The sequence below is a fragment of the Prionailurus bengalensis genome, chromosome C1 (assembly GCF_016509475.1).
Source record: "Prionailurus bengalensis isolate Pbe53 chromosome C1, Fcat_Pben_1.1_paternal_pri, whole genome shotgun sequence".
NCBI classification, from domain to species: Eukaryota; Metazoa; Chordata; class Mammalia; order Carnivora; family Felidae; genus Prionailurus; species Prionailurus bengalensis.
In genome coordinates, this window is record NC_057345.1 from 189,821,554 (window position 1) to 189,839,347 (window position 17,794).

General features: G+C 35.7%; 1 protein-coding gene and 1 non-coding gene across 10 annotated transcripts in view; one reads left to right on the plus strand and one right to left on the minus strand.

Annotated features, from left to right (window-relative positions):
• Positions 1–17,794, plus strand: part of CARF (calcium responsive transcription factor) — a 100,201-nt gene that overhangs the window by 506 nt on the left and 81,901 nt on the right. For 4 of the 9 annotated variants that reach the window (XM_043577523.1, XM_043577526.1, XM_043577524.1 and 1 more), the window contains exons 1-3: positions 166–439; positions 3,700–3,860; positions 16,649–16,766. In XM_043577523.1, the coding sequence (XP_043433458.1) occupies positions 16,689–16,766 (78 nt within the window). In that variant the 5' untranslated portion in view covers positions 166–439; positions 3,700–3,860; positions 16,649–16,688. Of the gene's footprint in view, positions 1–165; positions 440–3,699; positions 3,861–16,648; positions 16,767–17,794 lie in introns of those variants that run through there. The other 5 variants (XM_043577525.1, XM_043577527.1, XM_043577522.1 and 2 more) reach the window with 4 other exon arrangements.
• On the minus strand, positions 13,503–13,608 carry LOC122482219. Its single transcript, XR_006297025.1, has one exon. It is a non-coding gene; the product is annotated as a U6 spliceosomal RNA (small nuclear RNA).

Below are 17,794 nucleotides of genomic sequence, written 5' to 3' on the forward strand. Positions count from 1 at the left end.
CGCCACCGTCGCGGAGAAGTATCCAGACGCCTGGGCGGGAGCGCCCGGTGTGTGGTCCTTTTAGCAGCCACGAGCCCCAATTTTTAGGTTTTTTGTTTTTGGTTTTTTGGTTCTTTTTGTTTTCCCTTTATGAGCCCCATTTTATCTTCTGTTTAGAAAGGGAAAGGCGTCCTCCCGTACATTCTCAGACTACGCTTTTTGACTTTTGGTGTTAAAGTTACCCAAAGGCCTATGTCTTAACTCTCAATGGTCGGGAGAATTACTCTAATTAAATTTAGTTGTTTCGCTGTGGGAGGATGGATGGAGAGATACTATCCAGATTTCAAAGTCACTTTTTAAGTCGTTCGCCAGAAAAGCTCCAAGAGGGGGACTTCAAGAGAGCAGTTTAGAATCAGGCAAAACTGGATTGCAGAATTTGTGGGCAGAGCAGTATGTGCAGGTGAAGACAACTAAAGCTTTCCTTTACGTTGCTTAAAGATGTGCTACAATTAAGTAGACACCTGGTATTTAAATCAACCATAGACTATGAGAAAGTACACAATTGTAAGCGAAGAACAATCTTTTATTGGAAAGTAATGATAATGAAAGTAGGACTATTTTCAATTCACTCACCTTTTTAGAATGCGGCCTCTCGAACCTGAATGTTTCAAGTACATATTAAATCTCTGCCACACTTGGGTCACTGTGAGAATTAAATGCCACATAGTAAATGTTAGCTATTGTTACCATCACGATCATTTAGATGTCCAGTTTGACTAGAAGTTCCGCCAACGTGAATAAGAGAGAATAGTTTCGTGGTTAGAGAAATTAAAAAAAAAAAAAAACAAAAAACCTCTATGCTGAAATCCTAGCTTGCAAATAGAAACTGTGGTCATTTAACCATGTGATTCATTGTAATGGTGAGAATGATATGCCTTAAATAAGTTAGATCACGTGAAGCTTGAACACTTTCTTAACTGAAGTCTTGCTCTTTGTATTTTCTGAATCTGGTAGTCGTGGAAAGAAATTTGACAGTTTTAAACATTCTCCTTTAGTTATAAGTGATTTTTGAGTTACAGCAGTAAAATTGCCTGAATTAAAATTCATAGGGCCTGAAATAATCTTCAAATAATTAGGTTCTTTTTCAGATAATTTTTTTACTATTGATAAAGTATTGATTAAAATGTCTTTTAAAAACATACAGGGGAGCCTGGCTAGCTCCGTCGATGCAGCATGCAGGTCTTGATCTCCGGGTAATAGGTTGTAAGTTAGAACCTCAGGCTGGGTGTAGAGATTAGCTAAAAATAAAATCTTAAGAAAAACAACAGCAAAAAACATATAGTAAGATTAATAAATTTTAGTGATTGTTATTTTGAAATTTACCATAATAAGAAAGTACAATACCTGATGGTACAGATTGATCTTAATTTTAATTGAAAAATATGACCAGTAAGATACAGAACCTAAGTATGCTTAATAAGATAAAACTTCAATTTGCCAAGCAGAAATGTTGAATTCACTAAAATACCTGTCTTCATTTGAGACCTTCCTTTGGTTAAGGAAAATTATAAGTGTTTCAAAGCAACTCAACATCCACTGTGATGGCTTTGGTGTTTTTTCAGTAGTGACTTGTATCATACTTGGTGTTCCCTCCATGCAGTACTTAGGGTAGTTAATGCTTTTACTTTGAGTGGTCTTTTTACATTTTTTTAAATGTTTATTTATTCTGGTGGGAGAGAGGGACAGAGCTTGAGAGGGGAAGGGCCAGAGAGAGAGGGAGACACAGAACCTGAGGCAGGCTCCAGGCTCCGAGCTGTCAGCACAGAGCCTGATGCGGGGCTCGAACTCAAGAGCTGGAGATCATGACCTGAGCCGAAGTCTGACGCTTAACCATCTGAGCCACCCAGGTGCCCCTGAGTGTTTTTCTTAGAACGTTAACTTCAAGCTTTTTGTTCTTGATGATTTCCTACATGATTCATTTACTGTGGTCCTTGTGAAGACATATTGTTATCTAGAAAATCACAGCTTAGAAGATTTGTGTCTCTTTATTATAGGTTTCTTTTTTCAACATATAATGGCATGGTATGGTATGATCTGAAGACTGTGTATGGGCTTTGCAGTGCAGTTTGTTTTTTGGGTTTTTCCAGCTTAGTTTTGAATCTGAGCTCTAATGCTTTCTGTGATTTTAGGCAAGTTACTTGACAGCTTTGGCTTTCTTCTCTATAGAGATAAAGATCCAACTGTTACTGTGAGGATTAAATGAAATAATCTGTATAGCTCTCAAAAAGCATAGAGGTAAAAAGAGGTATTATTTACAGGGTAAGAAATGGGTAGATACCAAGATTATAGGCAAATTTATAGAAGAGGGCAAACCTTAGGTAAAAGAGACATTGTGAACACTAGCTTTAAATTTGTTTAAGTGAAAAGTTAAAAATAGGTTATTATTTATACATATTTGCATACATTTAAATTTTTGACTTAACACATTATAACTTTCCAAATCCACCTTTAAAAAAATAAATTGTTCTATCAAATATTTGTGAACTAGGAGTCTTGATTTAATTTTTGACACCACTGATTCATAGTAATTTTATATACATCATAAAAGGAGCATAAAAAGAGCATTCATTTACTTTAAAAGACAAGAATAATTTTATTTTCTAAAGTACTTTTGAGCAACATTTTTTAATGTTAATAAGTTACAAGATCTGGCACTGATATTGAATATATTTCAAGATCCTTTAAGTCGTAGGATGCTAACAAGGTACCTAGAATTAGGAAAATCTTTTAAGACTAAACTAAAAGTGGTTTCATCCTTCAGTTACCCTGTTTGGGGATTTATTCTCAGGTAATTGGTTTTAACAGATACATGTTAGTATGCAAAAGTCTTTAGAGGAAGCTCAACAAAATAATCAGTTGTTAAGACAGAATTACCTCTAAAGTTTTTAATAAAATTCCTGTTGAACAAAATCAAAACGGTATCCCAAATAAGGTCCACAGAGATATGACTGCAGTCTGAATAGTCTTTTCCTCTCTGCCATGCATTCAATATTTATAAACAATAAAATTCTCCCTTTCCCTATAAAACATCAAACTTCTAATTTAACAGTTTTCTTCCTAATCTTTGCTTTTGATATAAGGTAAAGTCCACTTTTCTAACGTGATGTGAAACATTCTAGAAAGCAATTTGCCAGCAAAATGTGTGTGCTCTGAACTCCAATCATAAACTGTGTACACATGTAATACTTTCTTCTTTGTTCTCTTTACATAATCCCAATACTATTTGCTTAAGAACTGACGTTGTCAAATCAATTCCATGATTTTATAGAGGGTGTAGTTTGGGGAGGGGAACCTTTATTCTCAAGCTTTTATGGTTACAAAAAGTGCCCTGTTAGTAAATATTTCATGGGAGAAATGTACTTTACTGGAGGTCTTTGTTTTAGTAGTAGGTATAGAATGTGAGTTGAAACAAAACCTTAGTCCAAATCCTTGATTTGGACTGAGGAAACTGAATCACATGTTAAGTCATCTACCCCTGGACACATGCAGTTATCTGTAAAGTCAGTCCTGATCTTTAGTTTTCTTCAACTGAGTCAATTGATGGTTCTACTGTACTGGGCTGGTTACAGTTGTTTTATAATAAAACCTGCATAACAAAATCTAGTAGTTTTCTTTATGTGTAGAAAAAGAAAATATACATTGAATACCTTCTCATTACAGAAAAAATGCCGCTGTGAAGACATAGTTATAGCTCTCACACAAATGAAGCCTATCATGATTTAGTGTCCCCGAAAGGAAGAACTTCAGTGGACAAGAGAGGGCATTTCTGGCAATAGTAGAATGCTTGAGGCCTGAGTTTAAACTTGAGCAACTGCCTGAAGGTAACACTTTTATTTCAACTAATTGAAAGTTACAGCTGTGTAAAAGTTTGTACCTATTACATATTAATGAAAAGTCAAATTGCACTTTGTATATAGGTATTTCATTCTATTTGTATTTACCAGTTGGAAGAAAGCATTTTATACCTAGCTACTTGATATCTTCATCCTTAAAAACTTCACTTTGACATAGTTAATTGAAAGCTATGGATCATAATTTCCAGCATGTACTGACCTTGAAGTTAGTTGGGAAAATGTCACCCTGCAGTTGTCAGGGTTGAAAAGTGTAATGCAAAGTGATGGGGCAAGTAAGGGAGGAAGGAGTAATACTTTTGCTTCATTCAGATTTTGTCTTTTGAAAAGGATGTCTGTAACAGAAATGTACTTTCAGCCTCTGGTTCAATAGTAGGTTAGTCAATAGATATTGAAATCCATTTTTCCATGTAGAAACTACTTTAAGTAGTATTTTCCCAATGTAACACAAAAAAAACTTCTTTAACCTATTGTGTAGATGTACATACTGAAAGGAAAATCTTGAGTTTTGAGTTCCCAAAAGATAGTATAAAAAGAAATTATTTTTGGCAAAATCTCAGTGTGAGCAAAGCCCTGAAGTAGGTGGTTTATGTTTGACAGTGTTCCTCTGTTAACAACATCCCCACCACCATCCTGTCCTCTTCATTGCAGTGTTTAGCTCAGACCTCTGCAAAATCCCTTTTACATGTTCTGAGCTTCAAGTGTACTTGCTTTCTCATCTCCAAATTAAACTTTGCAGGGTAGCTATTCTTAACTTTTCTTAAAGGAAGAAAGCTATCCTTACATAAATTTACACTAATTTGTTAATGGCTGATACTCTGTCCAGAGTTTTTTCTTTTTAACAGAAAATGCTTATTAACACCAGTGAAAATTTCAGCTAGGGTAAGAGAAAGTAAATAAAATGAAAAAAAAAAAAAAAGGCCAATAGGGTTAATTTGTGATGGGATCAGGGCAGCTGTTAGGAAACTGGGAGTAAGTTTTTAGAATTCTTTCCCCTAAACTATTTGCACTTTGCACTTCTTCTTCCCAAGCTCCACTTTTGAATCTATTTGCAGAATGTTTTCTCAGTGACTGCAGTGCCTGCAAGATTAGAACTCTAGCTTTTTCATGGGATCAGAGATGTTTAGATTGTTTACAGGAGGGCTTTGGAGCTTTAGGGACTGACTCTAATTGAATTTCAACCAAGAAAAGTTGAGAACCATAATGAACAAAGAATTTTTTTTACCATCTAGAATTTGTTAACCTATCAGAAAAAAGGAAAAATATTTAAAGCCACGACTAATGAAGGAAGGAAGGAGTTTTTTTTACCTTGAAAGAGTTCCTATAGTAATAATAAAGAGTGGGCTTTGGGATCAGCACCTGTAGGCTTGAGTCCTTGCTCAGCCACTTAGTGTATTTGTAATCTTGGGAAAGTTACTTCATTGCCTGAGTTTTATTTCCTTTTATGTAAATTGGAGCAAGTAACTGAATCACTTGCTGTTGTTGAAAGGATTGCTGAAAGGATTATATAAAATGACAGATAGAAAACACTTAGCATAGTGCTTTACCATAGTGCTCAATAATTGATAACCTTGAGCAGTGAGCCTCAATTTCCTTTTCTGTAAAATGGTGATAATAGGTTCTACATCACAGAATAGTAGAGTGATTATTAATAACCCTAGCTAGTAATTAAGTATAATAAACATTCAATAGACATTAAATTTTATAGTTATGACAAATTCATAATCTTCATCTATTTTGTCATTGATAGTGCTTCATATTTAAACTCAAAAAACTCTAAAATATTTCTTAATATTGATGTCATCATATTTAGCCAGTGAATATTTCAATATATTTAATTTGCTTTAAAAAATTAAATTGTATTCTGGACACCAGTTATTACAGTTTTAATACATCTCTCAGTAGGACTTCATTTTCAGTTGAATCTAACATAAGAATTTTCTTTTTGAATAGTATTCTTTTATTTTTCTACTCTATACATTGGAAGTCAGTCAATAAACAATAAATGAATTTAAAAAAAATTTAATGCTTATTTATTTTTGAGAGAGAGACAGAATGCGAGTGGTGGAGGGGGTAGAGAGAGAGAGAGGGAGACACAGAATCCGAAGCAGGCTCCAGGCTCTGAGCTGCCAGCACAGAGCCCGATGCAGGGCTTGAACCCACGAACTGTGAGATCATGACCTGAGATGAAGTCAGACACTCAGCCGACTGAGCCACCCAGGTGCCCCAACAATAAATGAATTTTAAACATTATCAGGAAAATCAACTGTTAAAAACAAAACTGGGTGGGATCTTAGGGATCATCAGGACCAACTCTTCATTTTAAAGAACTGGAAATTCAAGTTCAGAAAAGTTTAGTTTGGATATTTTTCATCAAATCTAGACTGACTCCATGTACTCTACTACATTTATGAAATGTGTAAATTTTTAAATTAAGACTGAAATGAGAGTCTATTAGGCATCTTAAAGTATACAATTTTAAAATGTTTTCAAAGACTGTATAGAAAAGTATATTTAGAAGTTTAATACTGGGGCACCTGGGTGGCTCAATCGTTTGAGCATCTGATTTTGGTTTAGGTCATGATCTCACAGTTTGTGAGTTCAAGCCCTGCACTGGCTCACTGCTGTCAGTGCAGAGCCTGCTTCAAATCCTTTCTTCCCCTTTCTGTCCCTCCCCTGCTCACCCTCTCTCTCTCAAAAATAAATTAAACCTAAAAAAAAAAAAAAAGTTTCATACTAAGCCCAGATAAGTTTTGATTATATCAATTAGATGACTGATGTTTAACAGATCTTTGCCCTAAAGAACCAGCGAATTTGGGGCACCTGGGTTGCTCTGTCCAACTCTTGATTTCAGCTCAGGTCATAATCTTGTGGTTCATGGGTTCAAGCCCCGCATTGGGCTCTGCGCTGATAGCACATAGCTTGCTTGGGATTCTCTGTCTCCCTCTCTGCCCCTCCCCTGCTTGCATGCTTGCATGTGTACGCTCTCTCGCTCTCTCTCTTTCTCTCGGTCTCTCTTTCTTACTCAAAATAAGGCTTAAAAAAATGGGGTGCCTGGGTGGCTCAGTCGGTTTGGGGGTCCGACTTCAGCTCAGGTCATGATCTCACAGCTCATGGGTTTGAGCCCCACATCGGGTTCTGTGCTGACAACTCAGAGCCTGGAGCCTGCTTTGGATTCTGTGTCTCCCTTTCTCTCTGTCCCTACCCTGCTCATGCTCTCTTTCTCTCAAAAATAAAATAACCATTTAAAAAAAAAAAAAAAAGAACCAACGGGTTTGTATTTAGATAGGTGAAATTTTGGCCTTCATTTGCATGATTATAGGTAGTAAAAATTATTTATTTAACATTGAACAGTGTATTGGGAATTGCATGATGCCCTTTGCATACATTATTTTATTTAATCTTTATAACAACCCTGTGAGGTAGATGAATATTATTCCTATTTTGCAGATGAGAAAACTAAAGCTCAGAGTGGTTAACTAATTTGACAAATAAGCGTAAAGTTGATTTTCAAATTCCTACCATATAACTACGGAACAGTTCAACTATTTTATACAGTTTTACTAACAAAACTCTGTTTTTATTTGAAAATTTAATGAAAATATATTTTCTTGTATATCCTAATTCCAACATTGTCTGAATTGTGGTAACTTAACCTAAAGTTTCAAGATAATTTTAGAATTCATGTACTGTTATTTGTTATTGGCTTTAGTTTACATTCTGCTTTTTTTTTGTAAACTAAAGGACTTTATTTTTTTGCATAGTTTTAGACTTACGGAAAAATCAAGCAGGGTATACAAAGATTTCCATATTCTTACACCGCCCACTTCTTTCCTCTACCTGCTAGCACACAGCTGTCTGTGTTGCTAGCATTTCGCATTAGTGTGGTACATTTCTTTCTTTTCTTTTTTTTTTTTTTTTTTTTTTTTTTAGGTTTTATTTATTTATTTTGGAGGACTTGTGCTCACAACCCTGAGATCAAGAGTTGCATGCTCCACCTACTGAGCCAGCCAGCCAGGCACTCTTAGTGTCCTATATTTCATAAAGTTAATGAACCCATATTGATATGTTATTATGAACAATAGTCTAGTTTACATTAAAGTTCACTATTTGTGTTGCATATTTTTATAGATTTTGACAAAATCCATTTCAAAATGTCATGTATCCACCATCAGAATTGTTTCATCACCATAAAAATCTCTCAACCTCTGGCAACTATTGATGTTACTGTGTCTATACCGTTTCAAGAATGTCATATATTTGGGGTGCTTGGGTGTCTCAGTCAGTTGAGCATCCTACTCTTGATTTCAGCTTAGGTCATGATCTCAGGATTTGTGAGTTCCAGCCCCATATCAGGTTCTGTGCTGACTGTGCAGAGCCTGGTTGGGATTCTTTCTTTCCCTCTGTCTCGGCCCCTCCACTGCTCGTGCACTCTCTCTCTCAAAATAAATAAAATTAAAACAAATTTTTTTTAAATGTCATATATTTGGAATCACATAGCCTTTTCAGAGTGGCTCCTTTCACTTATAAGTATGTATTTAAGGTTTCTCCATGTCTTTTTGTGGCTTAATAGCCTTTTTTTTTAATTGAAGTATAGTTGACATATAATAGTTTGAGGCATATAGCCTAGTGATTTGATAATTAAAAACATTGCAAAATGCTTACTGTGATAAATGTAGGTACCATCTGTCATACAAAGTTATTACAATATTATTGACTGTATTCTCTGTGCTGTACTTTTTATCCTCATGACTTTTCTGTGGGTGTGACTTGTTTTATAACTGGAAGTTTGTATCTTCCAATTCCACATATAAGACAGGTCACAGGGCATTTGCTTTTCTCTAGCTAGCTGTGTATCTTCTTTAGTAAAGTGTTTAATTCAGATATTTTGGCTACTTTTTATTGGGTTGCTGTCTTATAATTAGGTTGAAACAGTTCTTTATAGAGTTGGAATACAAATTCCTTTATCAGGGATGTGTTTTGCAAATATTTTCTCCCAAACTGTCATGAGCAAAAGTTTTTAATTGTGATGAAGTCCAATTTGTAGACTTATATTTCATGCTTTTTGAGTCATGTTTAAGATATTTTTGCCAAACCCAGGCACCTGGGTGGCTTGGTAGGTTAGGCATTCAACTCTTGATCTCAGCTCAGGTCATGATCTTGCAGTTCGTGGGTTCAAGCCCCACATCGGGCTCTGTGCTGACAGCGCAGAGCCTGCTTGGGATTCTCTGTCTCTGTCTCTCTCTCAAAAATAAATAACTAGACTTAAAAAAAAAGATATCTTTGCTAAACCCAAGGTCACAAAGATTTTCTCATATGTTATCTTCTAGAAGTTTTATAGTTTTACAGGCCATGATCCATGATTCAAGTCAATTTTTTTTTAATATGGTTTGAGGTATTGGTCAATGTTTATTATTTTGCATATAGCTATTGTTTTAGCTGCATTTGTTGAAAAGACTGTCCCTTTTCTCTTAAGTACCTTGGCACTTTTATCAGAAAGCAATTGACTATATGCATGGAGGTCTGTTTCTGGATTCTTCTATCTCATTGATCTATTTGTCTTTACACTAATACCATACCATCTTGATCATTCTAGCTTCATAACAAGTCTTGAAATCAGGTAGAATTCCAAATCTGTTATTCTTTTCCAAAGTCGTTTTGGCTATCTTAACCTTTGACTTTTCATATGAAGTTTAGAATCAGTTTGTCAATTAAAAAAAAAAAAAAAGGCCTGCTGGAATTGGGATTGGGATTGTAGGCAATTGATTGTAGATCAGTTTGGTTATTTTAACAATACTGAGTCATCCATTCCATAAACACACAGTATGTAACTTTTATCCTTTTAGGTCTTCTTTAATTTCTCCCATCTAAGTTTTGTAGTCTTCAGTGCATACATCTTCCATATATTTTGTTAACTTTATCCCTAAAATTTTCATATTTTTTATGCCATTGTGCTATTTTAGGTAGTTGGTATCATACTGTATTTATACAAAATTCTAACTTAGTCTCCACATTGGATTTACTTAAAGCCAATGACATACTTCGTTTGATGAGATGCATTATTTTTATTATATGTTGCTGGATTTTGTTCACTGAGATTTTATTTAAGGCTTATTTATATGTTTATGATTGTTTCAAAATACTCTTATTTCTCTTTAGATATGGTGAAGTCAACGAATCAGGAGGTGATTGCCACTGAAAATTAAGATAGTTTATTACTCACAGTAACAAAGAAGAGGGTAGGCATGCCACATAGGGCCACAAAAGAAAATATCAAGGTCAGTAGTAGGCACAAAGAGAGAAGATATCAAATCCTGGATATCATCACATGATATAATTTCATCTACAGTATTATTCCCGTACCTAAAAACACACCAAAAATTTTTAAAATAAATCTCTAGTCCACATTCATATTTTCCTGACTGCCACATATACATAACACACACACACACATACACACACATGTATATACTTATATATGTATATTTTTTTTCTTTTTGGTAATAAATTTAAAAAGCTGAGGTGAAATTCATGTAACTTAAAATTAATCATTTTAGATGAACAATTTAGTGGCATTTTCTACATTCACAGTTTTATGTAAATACCACCTCTATCTAGTTCCAAAATATTTTCATCAACCCCAAATAAAATCTTGTGCCCAATTGACAGTTTTTCCCTATACTCTTCCCACCCCCCAGACCTTTGTCATCTACTAACCTGATTTCTGTTTTTATGGATTTACCCCTTCTGGATATTTTTATATAAATGGAATTATGTAATATATGACAGTTTGTGTCTGGCTTCTATCACTTAGTATGTTTTTGAGATTCATCTATATTGTAGCATGTATCAGTACTTCATTCCTTTTTATGGCTGAATACCATTTATAAGGGCATAGCACATTTTATTTATCTGTTCATGAGCTGATGAAAATTAGAGTTGTTTCCACTTTTGGTTCTTTTTTTTTTTTTTTTTTTTTTTTCATTTTTTAACACTCATTTGAGAGAGGGAGAGCACGAGGAGGGAGGGACAGAGAGAGAGGGAGACACAGAATCCGAAGCAGGCCCCAGGCTCTGGGCTGTCAGCACAGAGCCCAATGCGGGGCTCATACCCACAAACCGTGAAATCATGACCTGAGTTGAAGTCGAATGCTTAATCGACTGAGCCACCCAGGTGCCCCTCCACTTTTTGGTTCTTATGAAAATTGCTGCTATGAGCGTCCGTGTACAAATTTATGTTTGAACACTGATTTTCATTTCTTTGGGGTATATACCTAGAGTGGAATTGCTGTCATATGGTCATTCTATGTTTAACTTCTTAAGGAACTGCCAAACTTTTGCACAGCACTTTCACCATTTTACATACCCATCAGCAATGCACAAGGGTTCCAATTGCTCTATATCCTCATCATCTCTTGTTTTCTTTTTTAAAAAAATTTGTGATTGGGGCACCTGAATGGCCCAGTCGGTTGATCATCCAACTCTTGATTTCGGTTCAGGTCATGATGGCAGGGTTGTGGGATTGAGCCCCACATCGAGCTCCCTGCTGAGCATGGAGCCTGCTTGGGATTCTCTCTCTCTCTTTCTCTCTCTCTCTCTCTCTCTCTCTCTCTCTGTCCCTCTGCCCCTTTCCACCACTTGTACGCATTCTCTCTCGCTCAAACAAAATAAATATAATTATTCTAGTGGGTGTCAACTGGTACCTCATTGTTGCTTTGATTTGCATAATCCTGATGACTAATGACCATAAACATCTTTCTTTTTTTTTTTTTTAATGATTATTTATTTTTGAGACAGAGGGAGAGTGAGCACGGGGAAGGGGCAGAGAGAGAGGGAGACACAATCTGAAGCAGGCTCCAGGCTCTGAACTGTCAGCACAGAGCCCCACGTGGGGCTGGAACTCATAACTTTGAGATCATGACCTGAGCCAAACTCAGACATTTAACTGACTGCGCCACCCAGTCGCCCCTTCTCTCAGTTTTTTTTTTTTTAATCTTAAAGTATCTTTCTCTCCCCCTGCTTTGTGAAAAAATAGTTTTGAACATATATAATCATATACTGATTATCACTTTTTTTTTTTAATTCTCATGACTTCCACCATTGTTGCTACTGAGTAGTCTGCTTTCTACCTAATGTCAGTACTCTGTGGGTGATATGATCACTCTAGCTACATTTTAATTTTTTTTTGTTTATTTATATGAGAGAGAGTGAGCTCCGTGCAGGGTAGGAGCAGAGAGAGAGAGAGAGGGAGATACAGAATCCGAAGCAGGCTCCAGGCTCCAAGCTGTCAGCACAGAACCCTATGCAGGGCTCAAACTCACTGAACCATGAGCCAAAGTTGGACCTTGACAGAGCCACCGGGGCACTCTGTCTCTCTGGCTACATTTTAGATTTTGCTTTCTCTTTAGAATTTTGTGCCTTTACTACACTGGGTGTGGATTTCTTCTGATTTATTTTGGTACATTTTGTGCTTTATCTGTGGATCCATGTATTCAGTTTTGAAAAATTGATAGCCATTATCTCTTCAAATATTCTCTGATCCATTTTCTCTTTTCTGTTTTTCTGAGACTCCAGTTATAAATTTACCATGCTTATTCTATTTTTCCTAGTTTTAGGTCTCTCTTTCATTTTTTTATCTTCTGTTTTTCCTATGATGCATTCTGGGTAATTTTTTAAAAATCTGCCTTCTAATTTAGTAGTTCTTCTGCATCTAACCTTCTATTTAATGTTTCCAACTTACATTTTTTTTTTTTATTTCTGAAAGTTCTGTTTGGTTCTTTTTCATATTAAACTTTTCAGTCTCTTGTTTGTTTATTCCTGTGATTCACTCATGTTTATTTCTTTGAATGTTAAATGATAACTTTATGTTCACTATTAGATTGTCCCAATACTTGAAGTCCGTAGGGGAGTGTCTTTGGTGTTTTTGGCACTCTGATTATAAGCTTATATTTAATATTAATGTGGAAGGAAACTAATGCTTTGGTTGGGTTTGTGTTCCTCCAAATAATAATTCTATTTGTTTGTACTAGAAGCCAGGCTAAACTATTGTCTCAGGACCTTTCAGGTTCCTAATTCTATTTTGGGAGTTTTTGAGTTCTCCTCCCCCAGGAGCTGCTTATCTAAGCCTGGGTTTCCCAACCATAAAACCTGTGTATTAGCACTGCGCTTGCAGAAATTTTCCTCTTTGCTTGTGCTTATTACTTGGGTTGTAGCTCACAGCTTTTGCTTTTTGTTTTGGAGGGGGAAGAGACATAAGGGAGAACAGGGAGTGACCTTTGATTTTTGTTACTTCCTATAGTAGCTCCGTGTAGCACAAAATATTCTGTTTTAGATCAACTTTGTATTTTTTTGTTTTCTAGCAAGAGAGCCTTCTATGTTATCTAATCTGCTATATTGCCATTAGTGGGGCTTTCTTTTTATTTTATTTTTTAATTTTTTATTTTATTTTTTTATGAAGTGTAGCTTTTTATTTTTTTATTTTTTTTCAATATATGAAATTTATTGTCAAATTGGTTTCCCTACAACACCCAGTGCTCATTCCAAAAGGTGCCCTCCTCAATACCCATCACCCACCCTCCCCTCCCTCCCACCCCCCATCAACCCTCAGTTTGTTAAAAATATGGAACGCTTCACGAATTTGCTGTCATCCTTACGCAGGGGCCATGCTAATCTTCTCTGTATCGTTCCAATTTTAGTATATGTGCTGCCGAAGCAAGCACTTTCTTTTATTTTGTTTTTTAATTTTTTTTTAATGTTTATTTTATTTTTGAGACAGAGAGAGAGCATGAATGGGGGAGGGACAGAGAGAGAGGGAGACACAGAATCGGAAGCAGGCTCCAGGCTCTGAGCCATCAGCCCAGAGCCTGATGCGCGGGGCTCGAACTCACGAACCGTGAGATCGTGACCTGAGCTGAAGTCGGACGCTCAACCGACTGAGCCACCCAGGCACCCCTCTTTTTATTTTTTAAACCATTCATAAAACATATTATTCTGAAGTTTTATACGTATCATCTAAAAAATTAAAAACAGAACAAAACCAGAACATTATAAGATAGAATTGCTCTTACTTGAGAGGTAATTACAGGTTTTTGAAATTCTTGTAACAAGTTAAATTAGAATACAAGTGATAATTTAAAATCTTAAAACGAGAGACAATTTTAAGATATAGTTATATATTAAAAATAAGACTGATTTTTAGCCTATTACATTTTATATTTGAGTGGAACTATTTATAATATTGTGGAAATATTAAATGGCAGACCTTGTAGATTTTCTGAAATGTTTAATTTTACAAATATATATGTGGATGCTATCACAGAAAAATAAGTATTCAGTGTGTTCAAATATGTACCAACTAAGTCTTAACTACAAGGTATAAGTTTATCTTATTTTTAAGAGAACATTTTGGGGGGGGTGGAAATGATTTTATTTATTTATTTATTTATTTAATATAATTTATTGTCAAATTGGTTTCCATACAATACCCAGTGCTCATCCCAACAGGTGCCCTCCTCAATGCCCATCACCCACTTTTGCCTTTCCCCCACCCCCCATCAACCCTCAGCTTGTTCTCAGTATTTAAGAGTCCCTTATGGTTTGCCTCCCTCTCTGTAACTTTTTTCCCCCCCTTCTTCTCCCCCATGGACTTTTGTTAAGTTTCTCAGGATCCACATATGAGTGAAAATATATGGTATCTTTCACTGACTGACTTATTTCACTCCGCATAATACTTTCCAGTTCTATCTGCGTTGCTGCAAATGGCCAGATTTCATTCTTTCTCATTGCCAAGTAGTATTCCATTGTATGTATAACCCACATCTTCTTTATCCATTTGTCAGTTGATGGACATTTAGGCTTTTTCTATAATTTGGCTATTGTTGAAAGTGCTGCTATAAACATTGGGGTACAAGTGACCCTGTGCATCATTACTCCTGTATCCCTTGGTAAATTCCTAGCAGTGCTATTGCTGGGTCATAGGGTAGATCTATTTTTAATTTTTGAGGAACCTCCACACTGTTTTCCAGAGTGGCTGCACCAGTTTGCATTCCCACCAATAGTACAAGAGGGTTCCCGTTTCTCCACATACTCTCCAGCATTATAGTAAGAAAACATTTTTAAAAAGTTTTTGTTTGTGGGGCGCCTGGGTGGCGCAGTCGGTTAAGCGTCCGACTTCAGCCAGGTCACGATCTCGCGGTCCGGGAGTTCGAGCCCCGCGTCGGGCTCTGGGCTGATGGCTCAGAGCCTGGAGCCTGTTTCCGATTCTGTGTCTCCCTCTCTCTCTGCCCCTCCCCCGTTCATGCTCTGTCTCTCTCTGTCCCAAAAATAAACGTTGAAAAAAGTTTTTGTTTGAGGAGAGAGAGAGAGAGTGCAGGGGCGGGGTGCAGAGAGAGAATCCTAAGAGAGAGAATCCTAAGTAGGCTTCACACTGTCAGCATGGAGTCAGACTTGGAGTTTCAACCCACAAACAGTGAGATCATGACCTGAGCCGAAATCAAGAATCCAACACTTAACTGACTGAGCCACCCAGTTGCCTGAGAAGGCATAATTTTAAATTAGGGTTTAGGATGATTGAATTATTATATATCCTGGTTGTTATGGTGGTTACATGTGTTAAAATCCATAGAACTACACACCAAAAAAGAAAAAAGTTCAATTTAATGCATGTTAATTTAAAAATAGAATTTTCAGGGACCTCTGGGTGGCTCAGTCGGTTAAGCATCCTCCTTCGTCTCAGTTCATGATCTCACAGTTCGTGGGTTCAAGCCCCACATCAGGCTCTGTGCTGACAGCTCAGCTCTCTCTCTCAAAATTAAAAAAATTAAAGTTAAAATTTTAAAGTTTAAAAAAAGAAAAATGTGTGTGTTCTTAAGATTCTATGCAGTTTATTTTAGAAGTTTTTCAATGATAGTCTTAACTAGTTTCATTTTGTCCTTACTCCAATTTTGAGACTTAAAACATCATTCCTTTTAGCTAATAGAGAATCCAGTATTCACTATGATATATTAGGCCAGGGTTTCTGAACCTAAGCATACTGACATCTTTGTTGTGGGGGCTGTCCTGTGCATTGTAAGATATTTAACAGTACCCCTGGCTTATATTCTAGTAGCACTTCCCTGTCCATTTTGACAACCAAAAATGTTTTCAGATACTGCCATATGTCCTCAGGGGACAGTAGTGTGTGTGTGTGTGTGTGTGTGTAGGGACAAAATTGACACCAGTGTTAACCACTGTATTAGGCCTGACTGGCTCAGAATTTTTGGAATATATATTTCTTAATTTTCAAAGCTTGTCAAGCCAGTATTAAGTGGTATGATGTATATTATGGTAAGAGCTATGTTTATATAATCAATATTTACACCAAAACATCTTTTCTAAAATTATCTAATGCTACAGTAGGGCATTCCCAATTCATAAAATTAAGACCTTTATTTGTATTAAATCTTTGTAAAATGAGAATTTTATAAGTATTTGAAAGGGTGAAAAGTACCTGTCACTTAGCAACAATCTTATAAAAAGTACATGAGTGTTATTAAGGGTAGGATGAGAGAACTATACAATGGTAATTTTTGCTCTGTCTTGAATGTATTCTGGTGCCTTGGCAAGTCATTTAAGGAAATGTTTATTTTCTTAATCTATAGAATGGAAATGATTTAACCTAAATTGTATGGGGTAACACCATAGGGGAAATAAGAGATTTAGTTAAGACAAACATTCTATAAAAATGTTAAGTGTTTTAAACAGATATTTAAATTTTTTCAGCTATTAAATAATAAAAGAAAATGGAATTGAATATATCAGCATGGAACAGTCTAATGATTCATTAAGAGTCAACCATAATGATTCTGAAGAATCAAAAACAGATTCTCAGGTATTTGAGGTAGGAATTCAACTGGGAACTTTTTTCCATTACATTTAACAACTTTTTAGTGGATAAGAAATAGTGTTATATTTAATATATTCATGACTGTTAACATTTATCCACAATGCTATCATATATTTGATTTAATAATATAGAGTTTACTCAAAGTAATATATTCATAAAGATCTATATATAAAGAAAAATATGTTGAATTATATATCAAGTTGTATTCCCATGTACAACTTTATTTCAGTAAAATTGAAATAAAATATACAAATCAACAGTGTCACTTAAAAACTGCTTTCTATGTTAGTCTGTGTGAATTGACAACTCTTACAAAAAATAAAGAGGATAATTAACTGAAAATGAATCTTTCCATTTTTATTATAACATGCTATTTTACTTTAAGTTTCAGTATAGTTAACATACAGTGTTATATTAGTTTCAGGTGATTCATATAGTGATTCAAGAATTTCCATACATCACCCAGTGCTCATCACGACCAGTGCACTCCTTAATCCCCATCTCCTATTTAACTCATCCACCCACACTCCTCCCCTCTGATAACAATCAGTTCTCTATTTACTAAGAGCCTGTTTCTTGGTTTCTCTCTCTCTCTCTCCGCTCTTCCCCTCTCCCTCTCTTCCTTTGCTCATTTGTTTCTTAAATTCCACATATGTGTGAAATCATGTGGTATTTGTCTTTCTCTGACTGACTTATTTCTCTTAGCATTATCCTCTCTAGCTCTACCTATGTTGTTGCAAATGGCAAGATTTCATTCTCTTTATGGCTGGATAGTATTCCATTGTGGATATATAGCATATCTTCTTTATCCATTCATCAATCGGTGGACATTTGGACTGTTTCCATAGTTTGGCTATTATAAATAATGCTGCTATAAACATAGAGGTGCATGTATCCCTTTGAATTAGTGGTTTTGTATTTTTGGAGTAAGTACCCAGTAGTGTGATTACTGGATCATAGGGTAGCTCTATTTTTAACTTTTTGAGGAACCTCCATACTATTGTCCACAGTGCCTGATAAAT